At 52.2% G+C, this 15,656-nt stretch overlaps 3 protein-coding genes across 8 annotated transcripts in view; 1 reads left to right on the top strand and 2 right to left on the bottom strand.

Moving 5' to 3' along the window:
• Nucleotides 1-5,192, bottom strand: part of IL4I1 (interleukin 4 induced 1) — a 36,252-nt gene extending 31,060 nt beyond the window's left edge. For all 4 annotated transcript variants that reach the window (XM_047837064.1, XM_047837063.1, XM_047837067.1 and 1 more), the window contains exon 1: nt 5,069-5,192. The gene's annotated coding sequence lies outside the window, so the exon portion shown is untranslated. The remainder of the gene's footprint in view (nt 1-5,068) is intronic.
• The window catches only part of NUP62 (nucleoporin 62), a 25,455-nt gene extending 19,627 nt beyond the window's left edge, over nt 1-5,828 (bottom strand). Inside the window, exon 1 of one of the 2 annotated variants that reach the window (XM_047837072.1) lies at nt 5,705-5,828. The gene's annotated coding sequence lies outside the window, so the exon portion shown is untranslated. Of the gene's footprint in view, nt 1-5,068; nt 5,201-5,704 lie in introns of those variants that run through there. The other variant, XM_047837071.1, reaches the window with a different exon arrangement.
• On the top strand, nt 4,846-8,909 carry ATF5 (activating transcription factor 5). Of its 2 annotated transcripts, none has more exons than XM_047837073.1 (3): nt 4,846-5,143; nt 6,452-6,748; nt 7,686-8,909. In XM_047837073.1, exons 2-3 carry the CDS (start codon nt 6,571-6,573, stop codon nt 8,348-8,350), a joined length of 843 nt encoding a protein of 280 aa, XP_047693029.1. In that variant the 5' UTR covers nt 4,846-5,143; nt 6,452-6,570; the 3' UTR covers nt 8,351-8,909. The 2 variants fall into 2 exon arrangements, with proteins under 2 accessions (XP_047693029.1, XP_047693030.1); XM_047837074.1 differs by lacking the exon at nt 4,846-5,143 and adding an exon at nt 5,970-6,232.
• The last annotated feature ends 6,747 nt before the right edge of the window (nt 8,910-15,656 follow it).

Here is a 15,656-nt window from a genome sequence, read left to right on the forward strand (position 1 = left end):
TTGATCAGTTCAGCAGGGAGCGGTGTGGTCTCAACTTTCAGCAACTCTGGAATGGAAGTACTTGGTTCCTTTCGTTCTCCGCTCTGGGCAGCGAGGATTACAGATCTGAGGGTGAAGGGGAAATCACTGAACCAAAGGTCAGGGAGGACCCACAGCCTGAGTCTCATCCACACTCATGGTTCCCTGGAGTTTCTCTCAATCACTTGCCAACCTTTTAAAACTTGGATCTCACAGGAAATGCTCGATTTCCAACTTCATAAAATCAGCAGCTCTGCACTGCAAGGTGGGGTCACCCCTGAGGTGCCTTTGGGGTTTCCCAGGGGCTTTGTTGGCCTCTCCTGAACACAGGTCCTTTGCGTTTAAGGAGAGGCTTGTTCGTTGAGCCAGGAACTGTTCTACGCCTTTTCGTGTATTATCTGTCTGCACCACTGCCCTCTGAGGGTTCTGTTATCGTCCCTACTTTAGTGATGAGACCACTGCAGCACACAAGGGCCCGGTATCTTGCTGGAGGCCACAGTGCAGTAAGTGATGGCATCTTGAGCTCTGGGCACTAGGCTGTCAACTACCTCCAGTTTGCCCAGTCCTCTTCCTATAGCCAGTCCCTGTGGGCACAGTTGGGGGCACCCTAGGGCTGGCCCTAGCTTTCATCTTCCAGATGAGAAAATAGGCTCCCTTGGGAGGTGTGATAGGTTGGATAATGGCTCTCCGAAGAGGTCTACATCCTAGTCCCCACAGCCTGTGAACAGATTACCCTACCTGGAAAAAGGGAGTCTGCAGATATGATTAAACTGAGGATCTTGAATGCAGATATTCTGGATGATCTGGGTGAACCCTAATGTAATCACAAACCCTAATGTAATGTAAGTGGGAGGGCAAGAGGATCAAAGGAGAAAATGGGAGGGGAGATGATAGAAGCAAAGGTCAGAGTGATGCGAGAAGGGCCATGAGCTGAGGAACACAGGCGCCTCTAGAAAAGGCAAGAAAATGGATTCTCCCCTTGAGCCTCCAGAAGGAACACGGCCCTGCAAACCTATTGTAGACTTTCGGTCTTCAGAAGTGAAAGGGAACGAAAGTGTGTTGATCTGAGCCACTGCGTTTATGATGGTCTGTTGCAACAGCCACGGGAAACAAACAGAAGATGAGCACCGAGGGTGCCGGAGTCGGTACAGCCATGTGGGGCCTACCCAGGCTTGAAGGGCCGTGGCTGCTTCTGCCGAGGGAGACACCACAGGAGCAGCGGAAGGGCTCCCGAGGACTCTGAGCTACTAGGCCACGTGGCGGACTTATGCTCTGCATGCCTGGCCCCTGTACCGCCCTTTCCCCAACCGGGCTGGCCTTGGCCCTCCTGCCCTTGTTTGCCAGGACACCCACCTCCAACTCCTGCCCCCTTCCGGGCCTGCATGACCCCGGTACCTGCCCTAGCACCTCTTCAGAGAGAATCTAGGTCTGTCTGATGCAAACTGGGTGCCTTTTCTATCATGCCAGGCCCAGTCACCTTGATTGGGAAACAGTGAGGGGTGGCTGGTGAGGAGGGCCTCCACTGGGGCAGGAAGATGGGGAGGAACAGGTCGGAATCGATGGAATTTGGCAATCGTGAGCAGCGGCAAACCTGAGGTGAAGGTCTAGATGAGGCGGCCTCCCGGCAGGCTATGCCCTGGACTGCGGGTCAGGGACCTCACAGAGCCTAAAGAAGACAGGCTCTCCCTGGGGCTTGTGGGGTCTTGAAAGCTATGCGGTATGGTGGAGGCCTGGGCTCTAACTAGCGGTGTGACTGCGCACAACCCCCTTCACCTCTCAGGGCCTCGGTCTTGCCCCCTGCAGGACCAGCAGGTCGGCCTGTGAGCTGAGGCCTCTTCTCAACACTGGTCTCAGACACTTGGGATCCTGCATAGGTGGCTGCTCTCCTTCTCCCTCCCTCGCAGCGCTGGGGCCCCTCCCCAACCCAGGCCTCTAGGGCCTCGCTAACCAGGAACTGTTGCCAGGTGCGCCAGGGCCCCCAGAGAATCCCCCCACTCCCCCTCCCCATCAAAGAGCCAGGGTGATGCAACCTGCCTGCAATGGCCACTGCACTCCCCAAGCCTGGCTCCTCCGCACTGAAAATGAGTCCCCAGAAGCCCCGCCCATGCTCCCAGCCCCAGCTCAGGAGTTGAAGGGACTGGGGCACGTGCAAGACTGCAAGTCTTGGGGAGGCAGCGGCATTTGAGTCCTGGAGGTGCCATGGGTCTGGGGTCAAGAGGAGGTACAGGAGAGGGCTTGGGGTGCCAAGACCGGGGTTCACAGGTGGCCATGGATGACCCACCAGTCACAAATTAGAATACACCGGGAAGGGCTAGGGAGCTAAGTGTGTGAACTGGCACCCACTCAGTAGGAATCAGTCAAGCTGCTTTGATGGGACAGCTGGCACCAGGGCTGAACTGGGTGAGATCCAACAGCTAGGGAGAGAAAAAGCTGCAAGGGGCTGGGACAAGAGGACCAGGGTCCCTGCCCCAATGTCTCCTCAGTCAGCATATGTGGCATGCAGCCGGCAACATGATTCCCATACTAAGCAAGTTCATGTCCAGTAATTAACAAATATCCTACCTGGCCACCCTCTCAAAAACCCATAATCCCAGTCTACGAGACAAAACCAAATTGAGGAATATTCTATAGAATGACCAACTCTTCAAAACCGCCAAGATCATGAAAAGACTAGGAAAGTCTGAGAAACTGCTGCAGAGACCAGAGGCTAAGGAGACATGACGACTAAATGTGATACGGCATCTGGAACAAAAAAACGGCATTAAGAACAACTAGTGAAATGAGAATAAAGCATGCACTTTAAAACCCCCCTTATCTGTGTGGGTTCTTTAGTTGTGACCCATGTACCACAGTAATGTTAGATGTCAACGAGGGGGAAAACTGGATGAGGGGTATATGGAAACTCTCTGTACTATCTTTGTGACTTTTCTGTAGATCTAGTCCACAGGTATATCACAGAATATCTTTTCAGAAAAAAACTCAGACTTTGGTGGGTAGTGGGGGGAACACGACTCTCTGCCAGCAGTCCGTCCTAATCCTACCTATGGCTCAAATATCTATACTGAGAAGTAGAAGGAAGGTCGGTCCTTAAGTCTCACTTAAAAGGCTGGGAGATCTTTTAAAGCACTTACTGCTTAGCAGTGGGGATAAAACACAGCTGCCTCAGTAACAACCACCACCACTACTTATGTAGCACCTGTTTGCCAGGCACTAATCTAAGTGCTCGACCTGAATTTATTTAATCCTCATAACAGTACTAAGATGTAGGCACTACTGTTTTGCAAACTCTACTCCTGATGTGGGGCTCAAACTCACGGCCCCAAGATCAAGTCGCATGCTCTACTAACAGCCAGTCAGGCACCCAAGAAGTAGGCACTCTAAACTGCCATGTATATTGCTATGTTTCTATTAACTGAACTTCATACTTTCTTCTGGTACTATTAATGGAGACTGAGGCACAGGGAAGTAAGCGAAATTGCCAATAAGCTAATAAGTGGGGTAGAGTCAGGGTTTGAACCCAACGACCTAGCGCCACAGTCTGTGCTTAACTGCGACTCTGTGCTCTCCAGGTAATCATGTAGGTCAAGTCCTCAAACACTGGCAGAGTGGACAGCTAGTGCTCTAAGTGAAAGTGGTCCGATCCCAAGAAGGATTTCCTGCATGTAACAGAAGCCTGCACGTCTTCATTCCCAGATACCTCTCAAGTTCAGGGTTCCCCCACTTTCTTTCTCATAACCCTCACAAGGGATGAAAGCTGAACTCCAGGTGTCCTGCTGTGGGCAGATGCAAAGTGGGGAAGGGTTTCTGAAGCAAAGACCCAAAACCGCCTGGGCTAGTGGAGGGCCTACTGCACAGGAAGGGAATGGCCAGGAAGCCCCTCTGTTTAGTAAAGGGAAGTGCAGATCTCACTATTTCCGGCAGGTTTGGGAAATTGATCAGGGGTGGCTGGGGGACAGCTGAAGCAGAGGACCTTTTGAAAGAAGTGCTGAGGATAAGAGCTGATGCAGAAATAAGCTGATGGAGAGTAAGAGGATGGAGAAAAGGCAGTTATGGTGATGATGCTGGCTTCTCCGCACCCCACACAGGGATGTGCTGAGCGTCCATCATCTACGATGGGGAAGGGTGGGGATGGCTGGAAATTACTGAGACCTTGAAGGAGTGACCTACTAGCACATGCTGGATGTTCAAATGTCCGGGGCTTTTGCCAGAGCGGGAGGAAGGGGTAAGGGTTCCTATTAAAAATAAAATATGTTGAAAAATAAAAATGAAAATAAAAAACGTTGAAAAATAAAATAAAATACGCTGAACAGGTACATAAGAGCCCGGCTCTCGGTTTCACAGGCATCCACCTATTCGATTCCAACAAACAACCTCACCAGGTATACCTGATTTATTAATCCTCCTCATTACAGGTAGTTAGTCCCCAATCTACGAGACTAGAGACCTTGTCACTTGCCACCCTCGAAGGTCTGAGATTTGAAAGGCGCGCGATCTCATCGTGACTCACGCCAGACTCTAACCCACAAAAAGGTTTCTTAGCGTGGGGCAGTTGGGGGATGAGGACACTAGTGGGAAATTCGGGAAGCAGGGGGAAAAGTGAATTGGTGCAGCTCGGGGGGGGGGGGGGAAGGGGACGGAATCCAGAAAATCGCGGGGGGCGGCTGGATCCCAGAGTCAGAGGAAAGGGAGGCTCGGAACCCCCGGGGTAGGAAAGATGAGGAGGGTGGATCCCCAAATAGGAGGAAGGGAAAGGTCGAACTCTAGGGGTCGGGAGGAGGAGGGGACTGGATCCCAGGATCCCCGAGAGGCAGGGACCAGGCCCGCCCCCCGGTTGGGACCTCGTGGGGTGGGGCGGAGCGCGGAAGGATCCTGGCGGGCTGTGCTGCGCCACCCGCGGTATATCTGTCCCCAGTCCCCGGGGCCGCCTCATTCCCCATCCTCAGATCACAATCTCTCCTCAGACTACCGCGACGCCATCTCCGCCCGCATAGCCCTGGCTATGGCTCTGTAGCCGCGACCCCTCCGTGCCCCGGCCCGTCTCTGCGCTCACCGCGCTTGCGCTCTTCGCTACCGCCTTCTTTCTTCAGCGGAGGCCGCCGCCGCCTCTCTGTTCCACAGCCATGGAGTGAGTAACCGCTCGCCCCTCCCTCTCCAACCGCCTTTCCCGCCCTTTCGAAGCTCGCGGCCTTCTCGACCAGGTCTCGTGGGGGTGGGGTGGGGAGACGAGAGTGAGGAATCACGGTCGCGCAAGCGCAGAAGAGAAAAGACGCGCCGTCGGCGCGTGGCCAGGCATGCGCATTTGGGCCGATGGGGGGAAGGGTGCGTTCTTGAGAATGTTGGTGTTTAAAGATGGCCTGTGTGCAGGTGCGCCTGCGCACTAGCCCCTAGAGAGGGTGCGTTGTCTCCCACCCACCATCTCCTTGAGCAAGTCTGTCCGCGAGCGGTTGCTCACGTGCACGAGCCACCAGAGCCCGCATTTCTGTGTGAAGGGCGGACGGAAGCAACGGCACATGCGCCCTAACCCCCCGATCCCGCGCAGGCGTAAGAGCAGTTGGCTCGGTGGCGGAGCATGCGCTTTGGCCCTCGGCTAGAGAGCCGCGTGTGGAAGGGTCAGGGGTGGGGAGCTGTTCTCTGCCGCCCCTCCACTTTCCCGCTCCATGTTGCTCAGGCGCACAGCACAACTTACCTTTGACTCAGGGACCCGCTCGGGGGAGGGGGACTGATTTAGATTAGTAAGGCGAGGCTTAGAGGCAACCTGTTAAGAAGGGGGCGGAGCTAGGATCATCTTGGTTGCAAAGGGTGGGGCCTTGGGGAGCCCGTTGTGAGAGGGGGCGGGGCTAAGCAAACGTCGCTGAGGGGTGGGGTTTCAATAGGAGACAAAGCGGGGCCTTCGGGAAGGGGTGGGGTTAAGGTAAATATGGGGGCGGGGCTAGAGGGGGTCACCGCAAAGTTGAAAGGAAAGAGTGGGACTTGGTGTTCTACGTTGACAACGGGGCAGGGCTGGGGCAATTCCCCTGAGAACCGATTCGAGCTTGCAACTAGGGATAGGGTGGAGCCTAAAGAAGGGGTGTGGCTGGAAGAAAATTGTGGGATTGAGTTTTTTATGAAGTTGAATAATTGTGGAGGGGGGCTGGGAGGGGCTTAAGGAAATTCCCCTGGGAGACCATTATGTTTCTATATTGGAAGGAGTGGGGCTTGGATATTCTAAAGGAAAGTAAGTGAGGGCTAAAGAGAATTCCCTTGGGAGTGGGTGGGGCTCAGAGATTTGGGGAAAGAAAGCATTGGTTTAGAATTCTGCGAGCGCAAGGTGCAGTCTCCAGCCTAGTTGGAAGGCGGACGGGAAGACCCTGGGGACTTGGGGGTGTGGCTTGGTTACCCTGTGACTTTGGCTGTGGATAGCCTCTGACACTGACTACTTTTGTCTCACATGTAGGTCTTCCACTTTCACCTTGCTGCCTGTCTTTGCCCCGCTGAGCAACTTCCAGAGCCTCCTTCTAGCTGTTGGTTCAGCCTTCTTCATTGCGACCCGTGCCCAGAGCCCGTGCTGCAGCCATGTCACTCCTGGCGACCCTGGGGCTGGAGCTGGACAGGGCCCTGCTCCCAGCTAGCGGTCTGGGCTGGCTCGTAGACTATGGGAAACTCCCCCTGGCCCCTGCCCCCCTCGGCTCCTATGAAATCCTTGGGGGAGCCCTGGAGGGTGGGCTCCCAGGGGGAGGAGAGCCCCTGGCAGGTAAGGACAGGTGGAGAATGGAGGTGGGGTGAGCTGGGGCATGGGGGACAGGGGAGAAGAATTCATTTATTCATTCAAGAAATATTTACTGAGTACCTGTAATAAGCCAGGTCATGTTTTAGGTGCTGGGGGATACAGCTGAGACAAGACCAACATAATCCCTGCCTTCCCGGAACTCACACACTAGTGGGGAGGCAGACAAGAGACAAATTAAGTGATGATATATCGGGATAAGTGGGAAACAGTAGCTGAGCCAAAAAAATAAAAACACAGCCTTAGTTTACAGCGAGTAGCCAGGAAACATATAGGTAACATTTTGGCTGAGACCTAAAGGCTGGGAAGGAATAAGCCAAGAAAAGACTCAAAGGAAGAGCTTTTCGGGTAGAGGAAACGCCATACGCAGAGGCCCTGGGGCAGGGGTTATTTTAGTGTTTTCCAAACGCTTGGCACATGGTTTGTTCTCAATAATTAATGAGTTAAAGATGAAACAGGTGTGTTGTGTGTGTGAGACCTAGTTTGTCTTTAGGGATGGAGAGTAAATCAGAAACTATGGACGTAGGGTAGTTAGTAAAGATTATTTGGGAATGGTTGAAGATCTAGCTGGTTGAGTTTTGTCGTTTGGGTCATTGGTTGGTTGATTGATCCATTGATTGGCTGCTTAATAGGTTGACTGGTTGCTTGACTGCTTCATTCACTTAGTTGATCCGTTGGCCAACTGGTGGGTAGTTGATTGGCTGGTTAACTGGTTGGTTAGATGTTTGATTTGTTGGCTGGTTTGTTGAGGGGTCTGATGATTCACGGGTTGGTCGGTTGACCGATTGGCTCGTGGGTGATGTCACTCAGTGAATGGGATGAATGAAGCCGACGCGAATGAGCACCAGGTGAGGCAGGAGACCGGGAACTCAAGGAAATTTATGTCCCTCCTCCAATTCTCCAGGTGACGGCTTCTCTGACTGGATGACTGAGCGGGTGGACTTTACAGCCCTCCTGCCCCTGGAGCCCCCCTTACCCCCAGGTGCCCTCCCCCCACCCTCCCCACCCCCACCTGACCTGGAGGCCATGGCCTCTCTCCTCAAGAAGGAGCTGGAACAGATAGAAGACTTCTTCCTTGATGCACCACTCCTCCCACCATCCTCCCCCCTGCCTCAGCCGCCACCACCAGCCCCCTCCCTCCCTCTTCCACTCCCCCTCCCCACCTTTGACCTCCCCCAGCCCCCTGCTCTGGATACCCTTGACTTGCTGGCTATCTACTGCCGCAGTGAGGCCGGGCCAGGAGACTCGGGGTTGGCATCCCTGCCCCCACCACAGCAGGCCCCCCCACCTCCACCTCCACCCTCTCGCCCGGCCCCCTACCCGAATCCTACCACCACCCGAGGGGACCGCAAGCAAAAGAAGAGAGACCAGAACAAGTCAGCAGCTCTGAGGTACCGCCAGAGGAAACGGGCAGAGGGCGAGGCCCTGGAGGGCGAGTGCCAGGGGCTGGAGGCTCGAAACCGGGAGTTGAGGGAGAGGGCTGAGTCGGTAGAGCGCGAGATCCAGTATGTCAAGGATCTGCTCATTGAGGTGTATAAGGCTCGGAGCCAGAGGACCCGGCACAGCTAGAGGGGCTTTGGGCTGTAGGGGGCACTGGTCTTCATCTCTGGCTCACCTCTATTTCTGGGGCTGGGGTCGGAGGATCCCACCATCCCCTTTTCTGTCTGACTTTCTCCCCCCCCTCTCCTTTTATCTTTGACCGCTCTCGCCCATTTCTGAATTTGCCCCCCTTCTCCCACCCAGAATCCTGGAATGTCTGGCCTTACTCAACATCTCCACTTCTCAAGTAACAGCTGAGGGGCTGGGGGCCCAGAGACGGGGAGCTTGCAACCCTGGTCTCTCAATCAGGGAAGTGAGGCCAGGAAGCTGTGCAGAATGAATGTGGAACAAACAGGGGAGCCCCCGGGGGATGTGAGCCAGGGAGGGTCTTAAGAATGGCCCCTGTATAATAATATAACCAAAAAAGCTAGCCAAGTGACCTTAGGGAAACATATTTGGGCAGGAAGCCAAAAGGTGGCCAAGTTCACAGAGCAGGTGAATATGCAGGTAGCCGGGGAGGTGGGCAGGGCGGGGGAACGGCCATAGTCGGGACTGGGTGTTCATTTTAGCTCTGGGAGGAAATCAGTGTTTTGTTGTGGGGGGAGGGGTCGTGTTGTGTTGGGGGAGGGGCTGCATCTAGGTGAGGGAGGGCAGGGACTGATCCTTTTGGTGGTTTGTGAGCAGAAATAAAATGAAGAATTTTCTCTGGTCTGTGTGTCTTTCTTTTGGGGAGAGGGCAGTCTTAGGCCAAAGAATGATGACGTAGATACAACAGATAATCCTTATTACACACACACACTTGGCTCATGGCCAAGGCCCAGATGGGATCATTGAACTGGTCAAGACTCAAGGCCCACTTCTTTTTAATTAATTAACTTGTTATTTTAGTTATTTTTAATTTTAAGTTTATTTATTTTTGAGAGAGACGGAGACACAGAGACGGCACCGGGTGAAGGACAGAGAGGGAGAGGAAGAAATCCAAGCAGGTTCCCTGCTGTCAACGTAGAGCCCAACGCGGAGCTCGAACTCACGAAACTGTGAGATCTTGACCTGAGCGGAAACCAAGCATCAGATGCTCAGCCAACTCGGCCACCCAGGAGCCCCCAAGACCCACTTTTAGATCCAGACCGCTTACTACTTGTGTAGACAGAAGATGCCAGCTCCTTGTGGTTCTTGTCACACACACCAAAGGGGACGACACGGAAACAAGAGGGGGGCTGCAGCAAGGGGGATGGGGCACCCGTGCCGAGGAGCCCGCTGTCTGATGAAAGCCCCCCAGGGGAAGTTGGGAAGTAGGTGAGAATACGGCCTGGAAGCTATAACGAAGATGGTCCCCAACATCTCTTTGTGGAGGGTTTACTATGCATCCAGCACTATTTGAAGCTGTGATTATCTCAGCGGTCACAAGAGGATGGGGCTGTTAGATTTTGGATGAAGAACCTTAAGCACGCACTCCACCTGTGCGGTCTCTGCCAGCCACCGATTGGGACAGGAAGGGCTGGGCACGCAGTGTGAACAAAGTCAAGTTCTCTGCCACCACGAAACCTACATTGTGGCCAGGGAGACAAGTTATGTAACTTGAAGTGTATCAGTTCTGCTTTGGGTGGGGTGGGGGTGAAGCCTGGGTGGCTCAGTCAGTTAAACCCTGGTCTCGGATCAGGTCCTGATCTTCTGGTTTCATGAGTTCAAGCTCCATGTCAGGCTCAGTTATGCTTTGGGGGGGCGGGGGGGGAGGGCGGGGAGGGGACGCCTGGGTGGCTCAGTCACACCCTGGTCTCGGATCAGGTCATAATCTGGTTTCGTGAGTTCAAGCTCCATGTCAGGCTCTGGGCTGGCAACACAGAGCCTGCTTGGTATTCTGTCACTCTCTCTCTCTCACCCTCTCCACCGCCCCCCCACCTCTTCTCCCACTTGCTCTGTGTCGGACTCAAAATAAATGAATCTACTTAAAGTTTAAACAAATAAATGCTTTGGGCTGCAACTAACAGCAGACCCGATCATCAGCATGCAAATAAAGGGTTGATTTTTCTCCTAGAAGTCTAGAGGGAGAGGGCTACTGGCACTGTTCAGAGGTTCAGAGGCTGTTGTTGCTGAGGCCTGTCTGATTCAGTTTTTTCCTCATGGTCACAAGATGGAGGCCACAACTCCAGGCATTGTGTATGAGTTCGAGGCAGGAGGTCAAAACTTTCTTAGCTTGGTAGATATCTGCCTGCATCTCCTTGTCTGGACCTATGTTACGTGGATCTTTCTATAATTCAGTCTTAAAAAGGAGGTGAATTCTGACAGCCGCTACAACATGGATAAGTTGAGGACATGCTAAGTGAAATAAGCCAGTCACAAAAAATTAGTGTATGATTCTGCGTGTATTATATACCATTCCATGCCCTAAAGTTTTATGCCAAAGGATCATATGGTAATTGCATTTTTTTTTTTTTTGGTGATTTCATTTTTAATTTTCTTGCGAAATGCCTAACATCCACAGCGGCCGTACCATTTTTCGTTCCCGCAAACAGTACACAGTTTCCAATTTCTCCACGTCCTTGCCAATATTTATTTTGTGTGTTTTTTTTTTAATTTTTTTTTTAACGTTTATTTTATTTTTGAGACAGAGAGAGAAAGAGCACGAACGGGGGAGGGGCAGAGAGAGAGGGAGACACAGAATTGGAAGCAGGCTCCAGGCTCCGAGCTGTCAGCACAGAGCCCCACGCAGGGCTCAAGCCCGTGAACTGTGAGATCATGACCTGAGCTGAAGTTGGACGATTAACCAACTGAGCCACCCAGGCGCCCAAGATACATGCCTAAAATTCTTAATTCAAAAAAAAAATCAAGGGGTGTTTTAAAATATATTTTTGATTAGGATACTGATTTGAGGGGCACGTGGCTGGCTGAGTTGATAGAATACTCGACTCCTAATCTCAGGGTCATGAGTTCAAGCCTCATGTTGGGTGTGGAGCCTACTTAAAAAAAAAAAAAAAAAGACATTGATTTCATTTACTAAAGACCAAATAACAGACGCTGTAATAAGATAGAAGATGGGTTAAAATTTTTTTTAATGTTTATTTTTGTCAGAAAGAGCATGAGCGGGGGAGGGGCAGAGAGGGAGGGAGACCCAGAATCCGAAGCAGGCTCCAGGTTCCGAGCTGTCAGCACAGAACATGATGCGGGGCTCGGACTCACGAACTGTGAGATCATGACCTGAGCTGAAGTCAGACACTCAACCGACTGAGCCACCCAGGCACCCCTCCTGGAGGCCTTTTTGTAACACAGATTGCTGGATCCTAAACCCCAGAGTTTCTGATTCAGTAGGTCTTGGATGGAGCCTGAGAATTTTCCTTTCTCACAAAATCCCAGGGGACCGAGCTGCTGCTGCTCATCCGGGGACCACACCCGGGGAACCGTTATTCCAAGGAGTTTCCTTCCTGGGGCACCTGGGTGGCTTAGTCGGTTAAACGTCCAGCTCTAGGTTTCGGCTCAGGTCATGATCTCATGGTTTCGGGGTTTGAGCCCCGCATCGGGCTCTGCGCTGGCAGTGTGGAGCCTGCTTGGGATTCTCTGTCTCCCTCTCTCTCTACCCTTCCCCCACTCGCTCTGTCTCTCTCAAAATAGATAAAACTTTAAAAAATAATAAAAATAAGGTGTTTCCTTGTTCAACCCAGTTGAAGGGAAGTCACCACCACCACGACCTCGTTACTGCAAGCAGGAAGGGGGACAGGGATATTGGAGAGCATGTCGCCTCTTAAGGACAAGAGCTGGGCATTTTCTACATCTTTTCTGTGCCTTTCCTTTGAGCGGAGTTTAGTCACATGGTCAAGCTTACCTGCAAGGGAGCCTGGGAAATGTAGTCTCTAGATGGGTGGCCATTTTCCCAGCGAGAACCTAGGTGGTCCTATTACTATAATAAGAAGAGAAAAATCGACGTTAGGGACTATGGTCAATAAGATAAAACTCGAAAGCTCAGCAAGGGTCAGTCAGGAATGCAGGGGTTTCTAGTTCAGCGGTGTTGTCTGGTGGCCTCGGGATCCCCAAGACCCTTTCAGGTGATTTGCATGGTTACAGTTCTTTTCATAATAATACCAAAATGTTATTTGCCTCCACCCCCCACCAAAATGTGGAGTTTTCCTGAGGTTGTGTGATGTGTGATGACATCAATGGTCTGACAGCTGATGCAATATGTGCTTGTGTATTCCTGTGATTTAAAAGTTTTGCAATTTGGGGGCGCCTGGGTGGCTCAGTTAAGCCTCCGACTTCACTCAGGTCGTGCTCTCACTGTTTGTGAGTCCGAGCCCTGCATCGGGCCCCGTGCTGACGGCTCAGAGCCTGGAGCCTGCTTCCAATTCTGTGTCTCCCTCTCTCTCTGCCCCCTCACCTGCTCACATTCTGTCTGTCCCTCTCTCAAAATTAAATAAATGTTGGAAAAAAGTAAAAAAAGTTTTGCACTTTTAATTGCTAAAATTGTAAAGATGGATAGATACGACCCATGCAAACAAAAGTTCTTTGTGGCCTCTGATATTTATTTACGAGTGCCAAGGGGTCCTGAGACCAAAAAGTTTGAGAACTCCTGTATTTAGTTCCACTTAAATTCAAATCTAGTATTTAGTTCCACTTAAATTCAAATCTGGAGATTTTGGGCCATCCAAGCATTGTGAGTTGGGGCTGAAATCTCACCTAAGGCCTGGCCAGTCCTTAGAGCTTCTCAGAGTCAGCTTTTCTCCTTCTCCATCTTTACTTATGACAGTGCTGAAGTTTACCTGAGCCTTGTGCATCTGGAAGACAGCTATGGTTAAGAAATCCTCCCTCGGCTTTGCGTTCCAGGAACTGGCTTATTGCAAAGAAGCCATCTTCCCCATGATTCAGATAAGAAGACCCACCCCCAGCCCCCCACTGATGACCCCCTTGTTAACCTAAGACAGGGCCATGCACAGCCCCTTCAAATTCCCCACCCCTTTTTTAGGGGGTGGGGATGGGACCCATAAACGATTAGCTGAACTGTTTTGTCCCCACTGATCCATCAGAACAAAATGTTTGTTAACAGAACCTCGGTTAAGCCGTGCCTCCCCCCTGCCCCGCTCCCCAGAATCTGGAACTGTAGTTCATTCTCAGCCTGAACTCTCCTCCACCTTGTAATAATCCTTGCTAATAAAGTTTCTCCTGACCAGGTCTGAATTTTGTTTTATTAAACACTTTTATAATTTTTTTAAACTTTATTTTGAGAGAGTGAGAGTGGGGGAGGGGCAGAGAGAGAGAGAGAGAGAGAGAGAGAGAGGCAGAGACAGAGGATCCCAAGCAGACTCGTCACCGTCAGCACAGAGCCCGATGCAAGGCACAAAATCATGAACCATGAAATGGTGACCTGAGCCGAAACCAAGAGTCGACGCTTAACCGACTGAGCCACCCAGGCGCCCCTAAAACTGATCATTTTAAAGTGAACAATTCACTGGCGTTTGGTACATTCACAATGTTGTGCAACCACCCCCTCTACCTAGTTCCAGAACACTCCCATCACTCCATGCCCATTAGGCAGTTACTTCACATTCCCCTCACCCCATTTTTTAAAATGTTTATTTTTGTGGGAGAGAGCGTAGAGAGAAGGGGACAGAGGATCTGAAGCAGCTGCCTGCACGCTCTCTCTCAAAATAAATAAGCTTTAAAAAAAAAAAAGGAAAAATAGGAAGCCCTCCTGACCACTGGTTGCTACCTGGCAGGAAAAGTGCAAATGTCGAGGCCTAAGTTCAAGTTCACCTAGCATTTCAGTGCTAACTCCTGTCTTGGGTTCCCGCCCCATGGACTTTGGCCTGGATGGTCCCTGACTACGGCTGCCCAGAAGATGATGTTCATATTTTACTTGTCGCCTCTACATCTATTTAAGTGGGTTTGTTTGCACGATGGAGAATAAACACAGACTCTTTATCTCCATCTCAGACTCATTTTGTGACATAATGAATTTTAGGCCTGCTTTGCCACGCCTTTAATTTCCATCGTACATTACAGGAAAACAGGAGGCCAGGGCAGCTCAATCGTGTTGGCTGAAATGGAGAAAGGACTAAATTAAGCTTTGCTCAACAGTAAAATTAGGAGCATTTAGTGGTTTTTCTCCTGGAGAAGTGAGGCAGAAGCTGGCAGTCCACCGCTGTGTGGACTGAACAAGTGTCTTCACCTCCCCGGACCCAGGTTCCTTGTCTGGAAGTCAGGGGATAGCAGGCAGGGACCCTAGAGGCGGCGTGACATGGAGGGAGATCACCCTGGGTTTGGAGGGAGTCCGGCCTGGGTGCTCACCTTTGCTCCATCATAATCTTTCTTTGCGAGCTGGGGCGGGGGGGGGGGGGGGGGGGGGGGAGGGGAAGGAGAACGGCGAAGCAGGGCGCCCGTTATGGAGTCAAAGAATCAATTTAAAGGATTCTGACCAGCGTTGAAAGACAGGAACAGTATAAAAAAAATCATGCCGTACGGGGTGGCATTTCCCGAAAGTATGGTGATGTGAGATGATTTCTTGCTGTGCATCACGGTCAGAAAGGCCTGGAAGCCAATAGACGGTTCCCAGCTTCGCACTGCTTTCCGGACCACCGCCGGGAACGTTCTGAGAGCCTCGCCCAGAGCGAACCCCCGTCTCTCGGCGGCGCTGCGTTGGCGGGACTCCGCCGCCAGGTGGCGCCCGTGTCCCGCCGCGAGAGGGCTCGGCTCGGTCCGACCTTCCAGGCCCGGGTTTCCTTCTGGTTCAGCGTCGCCCAGAGGATCCGTTCGCTGGGACTGGAGGCCCCGCCACGAAGACAGCTCCCGGAGCAGAGCGCGGTGGGAGGGCTTGGGAGGCCGGCAAGGGATGCGGCCATCCCGAGCCCCACCCCTCCTTTCTTATTCCGCAGTGTTCAGCCGATGCCTCCCTCTGTGCCCCAGACGGGGTCGCTGCTCCCGAGCTCGCATCCCAGTGGGGAGGACAGACAAGAAGCCACAGTCGCGACCCCGCCACCACAGGGACGCCTCCCCGCCTAGGGCTTAAGAGGCTGGCGTAGTATACAGGACAGCCCGGGTGGAATCCCACCCTGCCCCCAGCTGGCCGTGTTATTTTGGAGAGCTTGCCTAGCCTCTCCGTGCCTCAGTTTCCAATGCTATAGAATGGGAAAATAGCACCCACTGCACAGAGTTGTCGTGAGCATTGAACGAGTTGATATCTGTAAAGCATTCAGCGGGGGCCTGGTATGGTTGTTAAATCAATGGATACAAATTCCCATTTTACAGGAGAGAAAACTGAGGACCAGAGCAGGGTAGTGAATCGTCAAAGCCACATTTCTACCCTCTAGGAGGATCTCTGAATAGAGTCCAATGATTCTGATTCCCAGCTCCG

The sequence above is a fragment of the Prionailurus viverrinus genome, chromosome E2 (assembly GCF_022837055.1).
Source record: "Prionailurus viverrinus isolate Anna chromosome E2, UM_Priviv_1.0, whole genome shotgun sequence".
Lineage (NCBI taxonomy): Eukaryota > Metazoa > Chordata > Mammalia > Carnivora > Felidae > Prionailurus > Prionailurus viverrinus.

Excerpts from the sequence above, each read along its gene's own strand:
- ATF5 (XM_047837073.1), top strand. The coding sequence starts at position 6,571 with ATGTCACTCCTGGCGACCCTGGGGCTGGAGCTGGACAGGGCCCTGCTC. Across the intron at positions 6,749-7,685 it reads GGGAGGAGAGCCCCTGGCAG|GTGACGGCTTCTCTGACTGG; the intron begins GTAAGGACAGGT and ends CCAATTCTCCAG.